The sequence below is a fragment of the Stegodyphus dumicola genome, chromosome 2 (genome assembly GCF_044657685.1).
Source record: "Stegodyphus dumicola isolate Sdum_Otavi_A_Nest chromosome 2, ASM4465768v1".
NCBI classification, from domain to species: Eukaryota; Metazoa; Arthropoda; class Arachnida; order Araneae; family Eresidae; genus Stegodyphus; species Stegodyphus dumicola.
Window position 1 is genome coordinate 58,290,948 of NC_140769.1, and position 19,898 is coordinate 58,310,845.

At 30.4% G+C, this 19,898-nt stretch overlaps 1 protein-coding gene across 3 annotated transcripts in view; it reads right to left on the reverse strand.

The window, feature by feature from the left end:
• Positions 1-19,898, reverse strand: part of LOC118197378 (tRNA (guanosine(18)-2'-O)-methyltransferase TARBP1) — a 65,999-nt gene that overhangs the window by 38,124 nt on the left and 7,977 nt on the right. For all 3 annotated transcript variants that reach the window (XM_035368887.2, XM_035368886.2, XM_035368885.2), the window contains exons 3-6: positions 17,072-17,229; positions 7,325-7,377; positions 3,650-3,750; positions 1,130-1,265 (exon numbers count right to left, since the gene is read on the reverse strand). In XM_035368887.2, coding sequence (XP_035224778.2) covers positions 1,130-1,265; positions 3,650-3,750; positions 7,325-7,377; positions 17,072-17,229 — 448 coding nt within the window. The remainder of the gene's footprint in view (positions 1-1,129; positions 1,266-3,649; positions 3,751-7,324; positions 7,378-17,071; positions 17,230-19,898) is intronic.

Below are 19,898 nucleotides of genomic sequence, written 5' to 3' on the forward strand. Positions count from 1 at the left end.
AAGAGTTACTATACTCAGCACTAAAGAGTTAGTCTGAGGATAATAGAGTCTATTATCCTCAGACTTTATAAACAAAGTGGACAACCCAAACAAATGGAGCTAGGAAGCATTGGGTTTGGTGCATTTGGGCACAAAATACTACTTAGAAGAGGTGCCTGATCCCTGACAAGCTCAACCTGAAGAAGAATACACTCTTATCCACAAATAACAAGTTCCAAAAATAGCAAGTGCTTTATAGAAAAAAGGGGAGCTATCCATGTAACATATATGTTATGGCTATGTTTAATTGACAAATATGTAAATAAGGCATTACGAAGATTAAATCAATATTCTGCACTCAATAGTCCATTATTATGTACTAATAAATAAAATAATGTAAAAGATATTGCCACATACTTTCTTCCTACCAATGAAAGTAAAGGATTTTAAAATTTTAACTTCATTACCAAAAAACAAGTGATAAACGAAGAAATGCACTTTTGTTGTACAGCGTAAGATACCATTTCAAAGTATGGCAGAAATAGAATAATTCATCTTCTTGGCATAATAGCATACTTATAGTTTTCAAGCATTTGAAACATTACTACTCATATGTTTTGCAGTCCTTACGGTAGCAAATCAGGACTGAAAGAACGGCAGAGCTATAATAACACATTACTAACGAAAATAAAGGGCAAATGCTAGTAGCAAGAATCAAATTTGTTTAGATAAGAAAATAAAGATAAGTCAAATACTCTATGACCAATGAATGCCAAAATTTTAGTTGAGGTTTTAACTCTGAGTTTGAAGAATGTTCAGTAATCTGAGAATGCACAAAAGGTTCTGCAATGAACACTTCCATTCCCTCGATTTAGTTACATTGACCCAAAATGAGTGGGCAAATGTGAAGAAGAAGAATTTTGGCTATATTTGAGTTATTAAGTTCTTGCTCAAAGATAACAGCCAGAAAAGTTAGCTGCTGTTATACCTCCTAGAAATCATGGCATATCCTTAAAAAGTATTATAGCAATTTCTTTACATTACAGTAGAAAGGCTATAATCTAAAGCAATTTTTCATTAAAACGACTTTACAAAAAGATTTAATAAATGATTGTATATTGCTAATCAAAAAGCATTTTTAACATGTTACCTCATATTAACTAAGTCCATCTGATCCCATGCAAATATACTATCCATTCTTGACAATGCAAAAGTGAAATGCAGTAGTGCTACACCACACCATGACTGGCATGCAATAATACTTAGAAGATTTCTCATTAGGTCAACTGAAAATAAAAGAAAGAAACAGATAAAAATATATTTATGAGAAGAGTGAAAATACTTACAAATTTTTTTTTCTTTCAATAATTCTGAAAAGGGTATTCAAATTTACATATTTATTTTCAGTGACCATTCTTAAGCTTTCACTTTTATTGTTATTTCACTCAATAATTTTGAAAGCTCCTTAAATAAATATTATAATACAGCTACAGCATTTAAAAAAATATCACTGCATGCTTTGTCACTTTATTTCCAGAGATATCCTTAGTTGACTAAATAAAACAAATTTTATTCTGCCTGAGATGAAGAACAACTCTCAAGGTAATGTAGTTGATTAAAAACAGCCCAAAGACTACTCAAAGAGCCCACATTTTCTTAACACATGAAGATCATTATAAATCACAAAAATTGCTTTTACAGTAATTTTAGTGACAACTCATACTCAAAAAGCAGCCAGCTCAATGGTAGAACTGCCTGCAACAGAATAAATCTCAACTCAATTATTACTAGCCCATGGCTACTCTTAACCTCCTATATGCATGTCACTGTACAGGGAAGAGGTAAGCATTTCTATAACTTTCCAGAAAATAGCTCCTAGGGCTTTGAAAACACATTTATATAAAACTTCCAGAGTGCAGCAAAGTCGGCGAGAAATAAAAAAATATTGCCAAGAAATAATAAGGGTTATTTGTCTATATTTTAGGTTTTACTTGAGCTACCTTTAAAATTCCAACATCTTCAAATAAAGAATTACAAGCTTTACAAAATAATGTACGAAATAACATTTGCAAACAAAATAACTGATCATAAATTCAAGGTTACACAAGGTTAATCTATATTTTAGGGTGCCTCTTGGATTATCGCCAAGTTGCTGTTTTATTTATAGTAACCTGAGTAGTTAAATGATATGGAAAACCTATTATGCCTTGATTGCTGTAAATTTGACTGATGGGGAAAATATTTGTAAGGGCTGATTTCTGCGTTGGATGTCAGTTAGGAAGTGCAATGCTTATTTTGTGCTGTACACTGTAAAATGGCTGTATGTGATGATATTAATATCAAATTTCTGTATGATTTGGAACAAAAGGGGGGAAAAGTATTAATTGACTGGTGTGTAAATGAAGGTTTACTTAATAGTCATTATAAGTGTCCTGTTTGTATGAAGGAAATGCATATGGTCAAATGCAAAGATTGTTCAGATGGCTTTGAATGCGTTTGTCGCAAGAAATGCCACCAACAGTTCAGCACTACGGAGGATATTTTTGACTCTTATTTTTATGAATTTATGTGGCAACGGCAGTATGCATATTCTAGTTGAGATAATTCTAGAAAGTTTTTCAATTAAGGAGTTAGTTAAGGAATTTTTTGTGCCACAGGCTGAAGACACAGAAATTTCTAAATATGGTAAGTCGGTATTTCCTTTTTGTAGTTCATATATGCAATAACATGCATTTCCTTTTTTATGTTATTTCATTGTGTGATTTAAAATGCAGTTTAATCGAGCTTTGATTAGCTACAAATTTTGTTCAATTTTGGTGATAAGTAACTTTGTTTTAATATTATATGATGTCATCATTCTCCTGATTTTTTTAAAGTAAAAATAGATCGACATGTACATGGACAAAGTCAAGGGATTGCACAATGCCGAGTTTGTGCAATTCTCAGATATTTTTAAAGTGAAAATAGATTGATGTCTACCAAGAGTTTGTGCAGTTCTTTGGCTTCCTATTTTGGTTTTGTTGCAGCCATCTTAAAATTACGCCTTGCTGGCCAATCACCAAAAATCGCCAATTTTCGCCAAGGGGCACCCTGAAGTATATTTTTACCTTACACATAGTATCAAATAAATAGGTATAAAATTATTATACAAAATACGCTAAATAAATATATAAAACTGATACGCTACAAACACATAAAAATATAAAAATTAAATTACAAACAAACACAAAAATTTACAACAATATCAAGTGGTTACTTACTATATTTGGTTGCCTTAGATAATATTTATTATTAACAATAACAGTTCTATGATGCTCATAATTTATACTTTAAAATATATTCTGCATAAATACAGGTATAGAAGTAGTTCATCATTAATCTTAAGCTATGCATTAGTTAGTATAAGTAGCAGTTCATCATTAATCTTAAGCTATGCATTAGTTAAGCAAAATCTATGTAAAAATAAGCTGAAAATCAAATTGTTGTGAATATTTGCATTCAGACTAAGCATATGTTTTATAAGCAAATTTTATTTAAACAAATACTTATGATAAAAATAAATTATGTGAAAAAATATTTAACATATCTAATATCATTTATTATATTAATAATTTTTTCAAGTAAACATTACATACAAATTACGTAAATAAACCATGAGTAAATTTTTTACCTCTTTCAGATTCAGTTTCAAAAACAGAAATATAATGTATCAGAAATTTTTGTATCTTCTTAGCAGAGAGCCATCGAAAATAGCCATCTTTTCCCTCTGTTCTAAGTGTATCAAAAGAAAATTTATAGTTTTAGAAACTATTTCATTTACATCTCATTCACAAAAATTACTTATCCTGGTGTACATTTTACACACACACAGGAAAAAAAAAAAAAAAAAGAGAGAGAGAGAACTACAAACATTAAGAATTCGACTTTGGGGGGGGGGAGGATCCAAAAGGTTTACAAACCAAGAATGGAAATTTTATGTAATTTAAAGGCAACACTTTGAACATAAACACCTGAAAATCAGAAGAGCAAATGACATCCATTTACAGTTGATGCATATTTTATGAGTTTAAAAAAAAATAAACTCATGTCAGTTAAAAGAATAATAGTATATGAAGAAGTTATAGCTTTATAAGCTTATTAAGCAATATATTACTTTAAATTAGAAACATTAAAAGCAACTAACTTTATTATTATTATCATTTAAATGACACAAATTTTGTATATGCTTATTTATTTGAAAGAAGCAAATTAATAAAATCAAAAAGTGCTAATTATCATAAGCATGGAAAATATTTCAAATAAAAGATAATAACTTCAATAAAAAAATTATGCCAAATTTTTCTATTTTTAACATAGTATTAAGCATATATTATGAATTTATATGAATAAAAACAAATTATCAATATTCTTAAGCAAAATGAAAATCATGTACTACACTTCACATTCAATCAGAATTAAAAAATTTTTTGTGCCAGACAGCAATTGTTTTTTAAGATCTTCCCAAAGAATAGAACAGATTTCAGTCAATACTGCTGAAATATTTTATGCTATAAAAAGACTTTGTTAATCACACTGAATTTAAAAATTATAAAATAAACACACTTGATTAAACAATACATCCCTTAATCCCCGGTTAAATACTACCTTCTCATTTTTAAGAGGAAAAAACATCTGCTGTATAACAAATTTAGATGATTGATAATCCAAAAAGAAAAGCATAAGTGAATTTCTTTTCATAATTATAACTCAAGCATTTTTTATTTGCACATTTTCCTTAAACCTATTGCCAGAACATGAACAAAATATGGACTAATATTTTCTCAGAAAATACGTGGGAGAAACGATAACACATTAAAAATAATACTGCATTGCTCTAGTAAAAAGTAAAACCTGCAATTTATCAGTTTTAATACATAACTATTAATTGTTTAAAAACAAAAAATTATGGTTAAAATAAAATATGGAGTTTCATTAGGAAGAAATCAGTAATAATAGAATGGCTATGAAATGTACCATGGATTAGGCATGGAATTCCAAAAACGTTTAATTAGCAAACTCAACTTCAGTACAAAACTTGTCATAAAAAAAATAAATGTTCTGTGTACAAACAAATGTTACTGCCAGCATTTGCTCATCAACATATTATTCTGTGTTAATCAATAAAACCTTCAAACATTTAAAATCTGTGCATAAAATGTTTATGCATTAATTCCCCATCCACTATAAATAATATCTAGATTACTGTGTATACGTGACAACTAATACAGTACAAATACTGCATGAAAACACTACAGCAATTATATTATACAGTACAAAGTCTGTAATCTGGATGTCCATAATCCGGACCGGACCTCAAAGCTGCAAACTTTATATGCATGCGCGTTTAGTGCATAACGGATGGTATAGGCTAAAATTATCTAAGGCATTTCACTTAATGTTGCAGATTGCACTGTTCCTTAATCTCTAACTGGATCCGGCTTATTATTATTTTTTGCAGACTATTAGAACAATTTTATAAAAATTAAGCTTGAACTTTCGATTATGTCAAAAAGACTTTCCAATTCTGGAGCTGCCAAAGGATCTACAAAGCGAAAGCATATTTCGATGTCCATTAAACAAAAAGTGGAATTGCTGCAAAAAATGGATAAAGGCCTATGCGTCTCAAAATTATGCGATAAGTTGGAAAGTCCACTATATATGACACAAGAAAAAGGATCTTTTTGAATTTTTTGTGGAAGCGTCTTAAACAACTTACATTGAAAGAAATGTTAAATAAAGTAAACAAATAAATATTATTTTGATACCCTTTAGATCATAACTGTTCTTTATTTTATAAATTATGATTTCGTATTTTTAATTGTATAATTTCTGCATGCCATCTTACCAGATTTAAATTGATGATCTATACTCCGGAAAAACCCCTAATCCAGAATCACCAAAGTCCCGACGAGTCTGGATTACAGACTTTGTACTGTATATGAAAAACATTTGCAGTATGTCATGTAATGCAGTATCAGAACACAACGAATCATGTTACTTTAAACAGAAGAAAAACTGTAAAGTTATTTTTTAAACAAAAATATCATACAAATAAATATATAAAATGCACATTACATCTAGAAATTTACAAATTTAATTGAAGCAAATAAAACATCAATCTTTGCTTTTTGTGTGACAGTCTTTATATTTCATATGTATGGAAATATCTCACCTCCAAACATCATGCTTTGCATAAATCCCAAACCAAGCATACTTATTGATATATGGCAATCTGCTAATTGATTTGATTTTAATTTCTTAGATGTGATTCAAAAAAATTAAAAATATATTTAACAAATAAATATGAACAGACTTAAGCAAAAAAAAATGGTTTAATTTTTTTCAAATAACTTACATTCGAAACCACATTACTTTAAACCAGTGGTGCCCAACCTTCGGCTTCTCGCGAGCACATTTTGGCCTATCGCGAGCATATGTCCAAAACATCAACATTTTCATTAAACATATTTCCAATCTTATGTGATACATCTGAAATATTAATTTCGGCAAATGGGTTTGAGCTAAATAATAATATTGGTTGAACTTTATGGAAATCAGAGAAGCAGAGTTCAAAATTATTTTTAAGTGCACTTAGGTTTTCCGAGTATTTCTCGGTTTCAATTGCCTTGTGGTTATTAATATGGCTTGATAAATTCTGAAAATGGTTTAAATTTTTTTCTTTCATCTGGTTTATCCACAAATTTAACTTTATCTGAAAAGCAGTTACAGTCCCAGTCAATTGAAAAAGGGTTTTTTTCCTTTTCCTGGATATCTTCGTTCAGTTTAGCTGTTATATCTGTGAGAAAACACACATTGGATAACCAATTATTATTGTCCAATTCTTTATATTATAAAGGTTATAATATAACCTTCGTTTCCGGATTCCAAAAACTGCTTTATTGGTGAAAGAAGTTCTACAAATCGTTGAAGTACTCTTCCCCTGCTGAGCCATCTAACATCGGAATGAAACAATAAGATTTCATATTCGCTATCAAGTTCATCAGTCAGCTATCAATTATTTTATAATGTACATCAAGGTACCTCTTATGACTAAAATAAATGCTTATCATATTTTAACAATTAAGAAATATAAATGAATGGTTATATTTTTAATATTTTTTGTTCATAGTACCTAATCGAGCTGGTGAGCACATACAAAATGATCAGCGAGCACACTTGCGCTCGCAAGCACAAGGTTAGGCAATGCTGCTTTAAACCATACTAAGATTGGGGGTGGTGGAAACTGCAAAATGTCACTAAATTATGACAACTTTTAATATAAAAAATATATGAATTAAATACAAACCTAGAGAACAAATTCTGATCATTAAAAGCTTCAATTACTATTTGGATAAATAGCTATAAAAAAGAAAATAATACACATAAATATATTAAATAAAAAACACAAATTATAAAAATATATATACATATAAGAAAGCCGACTTTATTACAGTTACGTGGTGAATGCTCCGAACTGTTTTCCTAATTTTTTAGATAGCTACATTTCTACAATTACAATTATATTTAATACGAAAATGAATTCAATGTGGGAAAAAGAAATTCTGATATTTATATAGAAATTCATACTTATGAATTTTATGTGGTGGATTGCCTTGGAGAATCCGGTGTTTAATAATGGTTGACCCAAAACCAAGGAAGTGAATTCAACTCCCATTAAGGCTTAGCTGTAAGTAATCTCCTCCCTTTTTGAGAGTACAGTACATAATCCGGACTCGTCGGGACTTCGGCGATTCCGGATTATAGATCATCAATTTAAAGCTGGCAAGATGGCATGCAGAAATTATACAATTAAAAATATGAAACCATAATTTATGAAACAAAGAGCAATTATGATCTAAAAGGTATATAAATTTACAAAAAAAAAAAAGCTTATATTTGTTTACTTTATTAAACATTTCTTTCAATGTAAGTTGTTTAAGTTGCTTCGTTTTTTCTGCTAATATTTCCTCTTTAATTCTATAAACAGACATAATTTCTTGTTCAGTTACACAGTTCTACTGTTCAAGTCCTGCAATTGCTGTGTTGAAAATACCGACTAACTTGTGAATCAAAATTTTTTTCATTTTCAATAAAGTTCTCTGTTACTTTCTTCACTATCGGAAGCACGCATGGGTAAACACTTTACTGGCATTACGGGCACGCGTAGTGGACACATGCATCAAACGCGCATGCGTAAACGCTTTATGCGCATGCGTAAGTTTGTGGCTTTGAAGTCCGGATTATAGATCATTCCGGATAATGGACATCCGGATTACGGACTTTGTACTATATAATATTTGTCAGCACTGTGATGTACGCAGCATTCTTAATGATGGAACAGATAAGTAACTGATATGTTTGACCATGAATTCCAGTGAATGCTTAACCAGCAAGTGTCCAATAACTGGTGAGGAATTTGCAAATTTCCATCTAACTCTGATTATTTGAACCCTTTGTCTCTATGTATACAATTGCTGTATCTGGCTACCTTCATGTCAAAGACCAAGATTTATCATTAGTGACTGATGTGAAAAGTCTTTATTTCTTATTACCTACAATTCTGCCTTTTCATACAGTTTTAAGTACTGAAAAGTCATAAAACTGCCAAACTTATGTGCATTTTTCACAATTTAAAAATATTTTTTCTTAATAATATCTTCCTTTTCGCACAAATCAAATACCAAATGTTATTTTTAGGGTGTTAAAAGAGAAAATCGTTTTCAAATATCTTTATGCAAGATATAACATGGGTACATAATGTGCTAATTCAACCACCCTGATGTAGTTTGGCTATATTTTTCAGAGGAAAAAGGAATGGTGATTTGCATTGCAAGAAGTGACTTGACTTCCAAATTGCAAAACATTATTTACTATGTATTATGTATATATTTCCCATATTAACTACATATTTATCAAAAAAAACAATCAATAAGTTTATTTAAAAGCCGTTTTTTAATTTTTCACCCCTTCCCTGGACTTTTAGTTCCATTTTGCTCCGTTCTGTTGGAAATTTTATAGCAATCACTTGACATCCAATTAAATTGTTCTATTAAGATAATTTGCAGCAAAATTATGCATGCCAGCAGAAAATTTATAGCAGACTTTTCACTGCAAGGAAACTCACAATAGCATATTTTAAAAATGATTTCAAACTGTTATTATTTGATTGGAATCAAAAAGAATGCATATGAAAATGACATTTTTCTTGTTAAATGCAAATAATTGTTAAGCACATTACTAGTTAGGTGCATTCTGAAAATTTGGCAATTTCTACTAAGGTATTTGTGTTAATATGGAAGTATCAAAACAAATTCCAACTTATGTCCTTCAAAAAAGTGAAATGGCTTAAAACGGACTTCTGCAAAACAAAAACTGCCTAAGTTATTGGAGAAGTAGAAGTGAGCAAATTCCCACGAAATGAATGCTATGAAATCACTTATCATCCATGAAGGGCCATCATCCATGATATTGATGAAGTTATTGCATTGATATGTGTAGATAAACCATATGAATAAGGCCACAAAATTATTTTGAAGGAATTGCATCTGTGAATGTTATACAATTAATTTACTGTTGATGCAAATAACTATATTTAGATATAGTTGCAACAGCAAGACAGATCATTTATTAACAAGTTAATGTAAATAATTATTTCTATAGCTTGATTACAGTGAATAATATTTAAAATATATGGCTTTGATTAAGATGCATACCTTATGTGAGGAAGTCCATAAATGTCCATACATACATATAAATTTAATAAAATTTCTTAATTACCTATTATGAAATGCAGTGAAAATCTAGCTTCAGTTTTACACATGCTTCAGATTTATATAATGAGTATAATGTATTCCATTCTTGCATTAATAATATTTTGAAGATATAATAGATACAGTCTACAGTTCATATAACATCATAAAAGAAAAAGATCATATAATAAAATAAATACAACTGTATTAACATTTGCTCTTTAAATGCTGAGGAAATTATACTAACGTTCAGGATACAGCATGTATTTAAATTCCTGAATATTTCACTATGGTGCACATATTTTGCATAGTTCTTCTGATTAGCGATTTAAATGCTTTGGTTATTTTAATCTAATGGTTATTTTAAAAGAAAAATCTTTAATTTATGCTTGTTTTAAGAGAATAATCTTTTAAAATTTAATTTGGAAAAATACTAATACCTACTGGAAAAATTAGTGATACGTAAGTAACATGTTTCACCTAAAACAGCCTAACACTTATTCTTCTTGCTTGATTAAACAATATAAATCATAATAATGTAAACAAGTAAACAAAATATCAAAAATTTCCACATACAGTGAAACTTCAGTAAGATAACCACCTATATTTTCCAGACAATTTTGATCTTCCGTAGAAGTGTTATTTTAGAGAAATTGACTACCAGTGATAGCAGTAATCAATTTGATAATTAATGCACTTGCTCTTTTCAAGATGCTTGGATACATCAAAGAAAAATGCTCAAGCAGAAGTGCAACATATGAGTTTATTAGAATCATTTTACTAATAAAACTATATCGGTTACAAAGAAAAGTAATCATTTTGAACCGGTTACAAAGAAAAGTAATCAGCTGATAAATAAATAAGTAAAAAAGGGGGAACAAAATGCATTGCTTAATCCCCCCCCAAAAAAAACTCTAAATGAATTATATTTTAAAATACAGAAAGCAAGCCAAAAAAAAACTCACATTGTAAAAACTTAAATTTTAATTGTTGTTTAGTAATTTTAAAAATATTCACTTCTTATAAAAATACTTAGACCATGAAGTTATTATACTGCCAACCCTTTTTGCAACAAACTACCGGCAGCATCTTCAATAACTTTTAATTGTGTTCTTTGTTTAAATGTACTAATTTTTGGCTCTGCCAGAGTCTCTATTTAAGAATAGTCACTTGAATAAATTTTAAGTAAAATGGCTACATGCCTAATCCAATAAGCATAGCATAATAAACAGAAATGAAATGCTATGGCACCGCATGAACATTAATTTGTTACACAGTACAAAGTTTGAAATCTGGACATCAAATAACTGGAATTCAGACCTCCCATAAAACTCTATTTTTTTCCCCCACAAAGTATAGGAATGTATAATATACTCAAGCAAAAAAAAAAAAAAAAAAAAGGTGCCATAAAACCAGTTTGTTCTGATTAGGTGTGGTTCCCTTCCCCCACATTTTCTTTAAAGCTCTCAAATAGTTACTGTATAGCATAGTCCTGTACAGTCAAAAGTCGTTAATTCGGACACCCATAATCCGGAATGATCTATAATCCAGACCTCAAAGCTACAAACTTTCTGCGCATGTGTCACTTTGACGCATGCGCGTAAGACCTTTACCGCTGCGAATTTGCGTGTGCGCGTGCGCAAAATACGTTTACGAATGCGCATTTAATGTATAACGGATGGAATAAGCTAAGCTAAAATTATCTAATTATCTATTTCAGTTAATGTTGCAGATTGCGTTGTTCCTTAATCTTCGAATTGGATCCGGATTATTATTTTTTGCAGACTGTTAGAGCAATTTTATAAAAGTAAGCTTGAACTTTCGATTATGTCAAATAGAATTTCTGATATATATTTACTAATATGTAAAGGATCTACAAAGCGAAAGTATGTTTTGAAGTCCATTAAACAAAAAGTAGAATTGCTGCAAAAAATGGATAAAGGCATACCCTTTGTTTATGTAAACTTTAACGTTTGTTTATCTAAACATTGTTTATCTTTAACACAGGGCGGCATGTACTGAATTGGAAGTTGATCCAGCACTATCCTTATCTTAAGAGCAGATGTTTTTATTTTATTTGGCTTATAATTGCTTACTCAATGTAGTATTTCATCTCGATGTGTCTTTGATATGATTTAAATCAAATGCCTCGTCATTATAATTCGCTTCGGATAGCGAAGAAAGTGATAGAGGTTATTGAAAACGAAAAAATTTCGATTGACAAATTAGTCGGTATTCTTGACACAGCAATGATAGGACTTGAACAGCGGAACTTTGTAACTGAACACGAAATTATGTCTGTTTATAGAAATAAAGAGAATGTATTATCACATAAAAAACGAAGCAACTTAAACAACTTACATTGAAAGAAATGTTTAATAAAGTAAACAAATAAATATTAAGCTTTTTTTTTTTTTTTTTTTTTTTTTTTGTAAATTTTTATACCCTTTAGATCATAATTTTCTTTATTTCGTAAATTACGGTTTCATATTTTTAATTTTATAATTTCTGCATGCCATTTTACCAGATTTAAACTGATGATCTATAATCCGGAAAAATCGATAATCCGGAATCGCCGAAGTCTCGACGAGTCCGGATTAACGACTTTTGACTGTACTTGTCTTAACTAGTTCTGTACTTGTGGAATGTTGTACACAGTAGTTTCCTTTTGTTGGAGCAGAAAGGAAGGAGAAAAATAAAGTTTCAATTAACTTAAACTTCACTGCGAATTCAGCATTTCCTTAATTTTCCATTTTATTTCAGCTTCTTATTTTGTTATTCAGTGCTTTATATTTATTAATCTGTCGATGACTACAGTAAGACTATCCTACAATTCTTGAAATATTTTAATATAAAATCTGCTGAGAAGAGCACTGCAAAGTCATGAAAGGACACATTTACAGATATCATTAAAAACACTTACATAGGCATAAGCTACATTGGCAGATGCCTATTTCGTCCATTTTTGAAGGGCACCAGTTAAGTTGTTCTGACAAACGGCAAATAAATAAAGGTACATTGCTTTGAATTATGAATATGTTTTATTTACACAGGGCACCAGTATACATAACTGATAACCTAAGACTGTGGTACAAATAAAAGCTGCATGTAGGCCGAATAGGATGATGCATAAACAACCATGGCCTAGAATTTTTTTTTTTTTTTTTTTTTTTTTTTTTTTTTCCCCTGTTCTTTTCTCCATTCTTTCCTTTTACAAAATGAACCATTTTTTATAAAGACAACTGAATGAAAAATATAGTTGCAACAAGTAACAGGCTTAACTAAACTAGTGATGAATTGTACTGAGGAAATATGCCAATAAAAAAAAAAAAAAAAAAAAAAAGCAGTTTCTTATAGCTGAAATCTTTATTGCAAAGGCAATTACCCAATCATCAGTCGATTAATGCACAGTGAAACCTGTAATATAGTTTTAAATCTAGAAAATATTGCCAGTGATCATGAAAAAAGTGATAAAAAAGTTAATAAAAGTGAAAAGATTTTAGTTGAGATTCACTTCTTAATGGGAATTCTCAAGACAGCAGACTTGACAAATGAAAGTTTGTATCTGAACAAGAAATTATGTCTCACTATAAAATTAAAGGGAAGGTATTACCACATAAAATAAAATTATTTAAGCAACTTACCCTAAAAAAATAGGATGTTAAAAAGATCAGAAAGTGTTCAGATTGTAAGAGTTGCTCAAAAGCTCTTTTAATGTTTAATATGCTTTACCTATGGAGATTATCAATAGAGATGGCCCAGGTAGAATAGCAAAATTTTTTATAGGATACCAGATAATACACATTTAGACTAACATGAGAACATTATATATATCTTCTGTATACTTGAAAAATGAAAATATATTTTTAATTAGTCTACAAGGTATTTCTCCTGCCTTCTTAGCATGCCTTTGTGGTGTAGTGGTCTGCATGCTAGGTGCGCATTCCAAAGGTCCATTGCTCGATTCCTGGTAAAGGCATTGCTCATTTTTCATCTTGCATTCTTCCAAAAAAAAAAAAAAAAAAAAAAAAATACCTAATGTCTCTACAAGTACTATCATGAAATTAAATGCATTTTTATTTAAATGAATCAGATTAAAAAGTAAAAAAAATATATATCTTAAGAACTGCATCTATTGCTTTTGAAACAGCTTAGTTTCTTAATCAATAACACAAAGATTCAATTAGAAAAATAAATACCATACATTTTCCTAAATGGCAACAGACTTGAATGAAAAGTGAGACATGCAATTAAAGTGAACCAATGCAAAATTGTGTTTTGGGATTAATAGTGCTTTTGGACTAATAAAATAATGAAAGGAAATAAAAGTTCAGCATTTATTATTATTGTAAATTCTCATGTCCTTAAGATTATAAATGCTTCATTATTTCACTAATGACCTTTCATATTTTTAATTTTATAATTTCTACATGTAATCTTACTAGATTTCAACTGATGATCTAAAATCCAGAAATTTCAGAAATCTAGCATTGCTGAAGTACTCACAATTCTGGATCTCAATACTGTCTAATATCTGCTACATAGGCAGGGAATGAAACAGTTTAACCAGATTAGGGATATGACAAATAATTTGAAGAGAGCTATTTTAAAATACGAATCACATTCTGTATGAAAAATTATATCACTCTAAATTAATACTCAACTACTCATAAAAAAAATTAATTTTTAAAAACAGTTTTGTTATTACAGTAAAAACTAGAAACATAGTTCTTTAATTTATTTAATACATGAAACATTTCAATAAGACAGTGAAATTAGGTATTTTAATGGTTATCTTGGTATATTTGATGGTCTTAGTCAGGTTGGAGAATGTGCTTACAGACACTTATTATAATAAGCATTTATTTACATGCTGATATTTATTTATGCTTCTTAAAATACTGGTTGCTTTTAGAGATAGTTGACAGGAAAGGGATCACCCATAATCCGGAATGATCTATAATCCGGACCTCAAAGCTAAAATCTTTCTGCGCATGCGCATAGGCATTTTACTCGTGCGTCCAAGACATTTACGACTGCGCATATGCATCTGCACAAGTGCAGAATACGTTTTTGCGTGTGCGTTTAATGTATAACGGACGGTATAAGCTAAAATTATCTAATTATCTATTTCAGTTAATGTTGATGATTGCGTTGTTCCTTAATCTTCGAATTGGATCCGGCTTATTATTTTTTGCAGACTGTAAGGGCAATTTTCTAAAAGTAAGCTTGAACTTTCGATTATGTCAAATAGAATTTCCGATGCTGGAGCTCCCAAAGGATCTAGAAAACGAAAGTATGTTTTGATGTCCATCAAACAAAAAACAAATTGCTACAAAAAATGGATAAAGGCATATTCTTTGTTTATCTAAGGGGACATCGCAGCGTGCAATGAACTGGAAGTTGATTTGTCAACACTATCCTTATCTTCAGAGCAGATGTTTTTATTTTATTCGGCTTATAATTCCTTACTAAATGTAGTATTTAATTTCGATGTACTCTGTCTTTGATATGATTTCAATCAAATTCCTCGTCATTATAAATACCACGAATACAAATCAAATAGTTTTCTGGTTGCAATTTTCTAATTTCGGATATGCGTAAGGTATGCTTTACGCATCCGCGCGTTGAAAGAAATGTTTAATAAAGTAAACAAATAAATATTAGGCTTCTTTTTTGGTAAATTTTGATACCCTTTAGATGATAATTGCTCATTATTTTATAAATTACGGTTTCATATTTTTAATTTTATAATTTCTGCATGCCATCTTACCAGATTTAAACTGATGATCTATAATCCGGAAAAATAGATAATCCGGAATCGCCGAAGTCCCAACGAGTCCAGATTAAAGACTTTTGACTGTATTAAGCTTCTGTTATATTAGTAATCTTTGAGCTAAACAGTGATTTTACTATAAAATAAAATCAATTAAAATAATTGTTTGCACTGTAGGACTCTATCCATCCAGACACTTAAAAAATTCCCAATTGATTACTGAATGCATGCCAGTAATGCATTGGCCTGAATGGCAAGAGTGGGATTTTAATTTTTTCATTTATCACATTTCAGAAAATATTATCGATTTAAATAATATAAAATACTTTTATTTCTGTCAAATAAAAGCACACATACAGTGTGACAATTTAGTTTATTTAGCTTATAAGTAGGTTTTTTTTACTTTGTCTTCTTACTTAGTCACAGCTCGCTCCTTCCAGGAACTTCTGTAGATTTTTACAAGACAAGTATAGAAGTACAAATAGTTTTTAAATGTTGTTAAAAGAAGAAGTCTAAAAGTTGTGTAGTCATAGAAGTTGTCTGAAGAGGGACAGCTGGATCTGTGCCTAGGTGTGCCTTAGCAAGTACTACAATGCAGACATGAGAAATTAGTTATTGGTGAATGTTGCTGTTTAATCCTAGCCAATGCAGAGGATTTCTTAGAAGTCCTGTCCAAAATGATAAGCCGCAGTTAAAATTTCAAATGTATTTGAACGTGTTAACATCCATTACAGATCTGTGGTTCCTCTAAGAATAAAACTGAATTGTTAAGTACTCAATACCTAACGTTTATCCTGAATCTAATGCATAATCAAGTAGAAAGTTACCTGTACTATATGTTAAGATTTCGAGAAGAGACTTATTAAAATTTAAGATGAATATTATTCATATTTCTTGTCTGCTTAAATTTTAACATTTCACTTTCATCCTGATAACTCGTGTATGGGGTTTATTGGTACTTAATTATTAGAATCCCCAGGGCTGGCTGTAAAATCTACAATACCAAACACTTTAAAAATCCACCACAGGTGCCATAACAAGGAAAAATTTTCTGGTAGTAAAATTTAAAAAATTTTTAATCTGATGAAACACTTCTATTTCAAACTAAAACCAAATAATGAAATTAAATTTTATTTTGATGACTTCTGTAGTGCCTGGTCATCTACAACTTTAATCTTGAAAGTAAGTAGCACCTTCTAGGTCAAGGAAAAGAGTTAGTTGGAGACTGGCTTTCAGTGAAAGAGGCCAAATGTTCAGTGTGATAAATTATGTAAAAGCTGTATTATGTAAAAGATATAAAATCCTGTACATTATTTTACATTATTTCAGATGTAAATGATGTAATATTTGCATTTAAATAAATGTAATATTTGCATTTAGATGTATTAAAATACATTTAAATAATTCATGCATTATTATTTATTTAAATGTACTTTTATTCTGTATATTGAAACATAGGAAAATATTTAAATAAAGTTACAATAGAATAAATACTGTTATGTAAGAAAAATGTTAACAAATATATTACCTTAGAATTCTGTTGAGAAATTGGACAAATTTGAAAATCTAGATTCATAGCTGTGGATAAAGCCCATTTAACAATATATTTGTTCTCGTGATTCAGCATTCTTTTCAAAAGATGTATGAGCCATGATGTGTGTAAAATCAGATCCTTATGCTGTACATCTAAAATGAAATGGAAAAAATGGTGTGAATACTAAATTATTAACTTCAGACATAAAGCAACAATCTTGACATCCTTGAAAATCTAAATATAGCTCTAATCAAAATTAAGTTTTAAGAGTTAAGTTAGTTTTAATCACATATTCAATTTATATGATAACCACACTAAAGATCTACATAATATTGAAATTTTATCACATATAATTTCTGGACATTTACTAAAATGACGCATTTTTATTATGCCTGCAAATGACTTCCACTTCTGAATCCCATTTTAGAAAGCATATTTGCTTGACGTTGCCCTATGCTGGAATTACTTGTGTGAAGTTTATCTCATTTGTACACCTTCAACTATCAACATTTAGTCACAACATTAATATATTACGTTACAATTTCATCAATATAGTATTACAAATTCTAATGTGAGAAAGTACTTTTAAATTGGGTACTCCAGAACTGTGATAGGAAGCAACCTTGAATTTTTCTATGCACAGTAATGATGCCAAGGCGGCACCACTGAGCACAGTGAAAAATGAGAGATCAATGTTCATGCCTGAAATTTTCTCCCTGTTGAGTGCACTTGTTACTGCTTGCCACCGACTCAGGTGCTGTTATACATGTTTGTCAGATTTTTTATATAACTCAAGATGAATGAATGAGTTACACAAAGATACTGCATCATATTTTGTCACGCTTGGTGATTTTCAAAGCAAAACAGTCCATAAAATTTAGTAGTACATGTTCAGAGATAATAACTAAGGAGTGGTCAACTGATTCAAAAATGGCTGCACATCAGTGGAGAGTGACCAACATTCTGGAAGACCACAAACCACTAGGAATGTACCTGTTGTTGACAGCATGGAAAATTTGGTAAAGGGAGATCATCATTTGGCCTTATCAGAGATTGCTGAAGAGGTTGGAATCAGTAAAGATTTCACAAATGCAATTTTATGTGCTGATCTGAAGATGCACAGAGAAAAGAGAAAGAACTCCATCTTGATGTTGCATAGCACCTGACACTAGTAGGACTGGTCCTGAGGTTCTGAACAAAGCGACAACTGGAGATGAGCCATCAGTATTCCGGAAAAACAAAAGCACAGTTGTCTGCAACGGAAGCATCCGAGTCCTCATGGTAGAAAAAGCATAACTAGTGAAAAAAAATCAAGGTGATGCTACATGCGTTCTTTGACAACCATAGAATTGTTCACTTTAAAACATCAGAAAATTGTACAAATTCGGCATTGCGCACTGCCTTAACTTTGTCCTTGCACACATCGATCTATTTTCACTTTTTAAAAATCAGGAGAATTATGATGTCATATAAGGTTCAAATAAAGTTACGGTAACCCTCAGGTGGTCATAATGGAAGGTAAAACCAAGTTAAAAGTATCATGGTAATCAGAAATGGGGTTTCATCTCCAAAATTGAACAATTCTACACTAGAGCCATGACTTAAATATTATTAAAGCATGGAAAAACAATTTTACGTATTTCCTTGTTTTGGAGAGCCATTGGCTATGTCCCCCCCTCTAAATCATACACCCAAACACAGGGCAAAAATCTTAAACCTAGATCCTAATCTTAAATTATTAATTTATTGAGAAAGCATAAAATTTTTAATAGCTAACAACATCGAAGAAAAAACATTAGTTTTTTTATGCATTCGTCGCCACATAAACTCGAACAAATACAATTTGAGGTAGTATTTTTTATGGATTCAATGCTACATAAACTTTAACAAATACGATTCAAAGTGCTGTCAAGCTGTGCCTTGATACCAATTTTTTGCTTCCCTACAGACGCTCTAAGTTCTGTAAATATAAATATATTTTGAAAATTATGCTCATGAATGAATTGAAAATATACATCTTCAAGTGAATAACATCATTTATTCAAAAGAAACATCCTGCTAGTAAAGCTTTAAAAATATGCATATTTTTATAGAAAGAAATGAGACCAAGGTGGTTGTCAGCTGCTAGTTTATGACGTCATGATCTAGTAGTTAAGCTTTTGTGCAAGAAGATACTTCTTGGCATTTGCAGTGGAAGCACTTCCACAAAGGATCCATTAAATGTAAACATTGCCAAAAATGACAATAAAAGTTCAAAGCTGGTAACCTGGGCCAAACTGGTTCACTTTTAAACAAAGAATATTTCTCGTCTGTTCGGGGCTTCGTTTTGCGCTGCCTAGCGGTACGTCACTACCGGATGAGGTGGTGAAAATTGGCCGGTGGGGGGTGAATATAACACGGCTGCTAGTATGGCTGTGTTCTTACGTCATTTTCAAAAGACTTTAAGGAGTATCAGAAACCAAAATACCGACGATGTTAAATTGGCCATTTTCGATGTACCTTTTCTCAAAATCTGCTGTAGATACAAGCTTGAAATTTCTTTTGTAATTAAAGTATACCTATCTGATTATACTGAAATGAACTATTGAAACATTTTGAATTTTAGAGTAAATTACAGGATATTTTGTTAGGCATAGTAAAATTTAGCAATTTTCTCACACAAATTTTAAATTTTTTTTTTCCAAGTTTATTACAAAAAGCTCATTTCAGTAAATATTAGGGAACCTAATAATAAAGCCATAAACAGTTTAGATACCTGTGAGCTGCAGTTCCTGAGAAAAGGTACATCGAGTATAAAAAAATCACGTTTGGAGAAAAACAC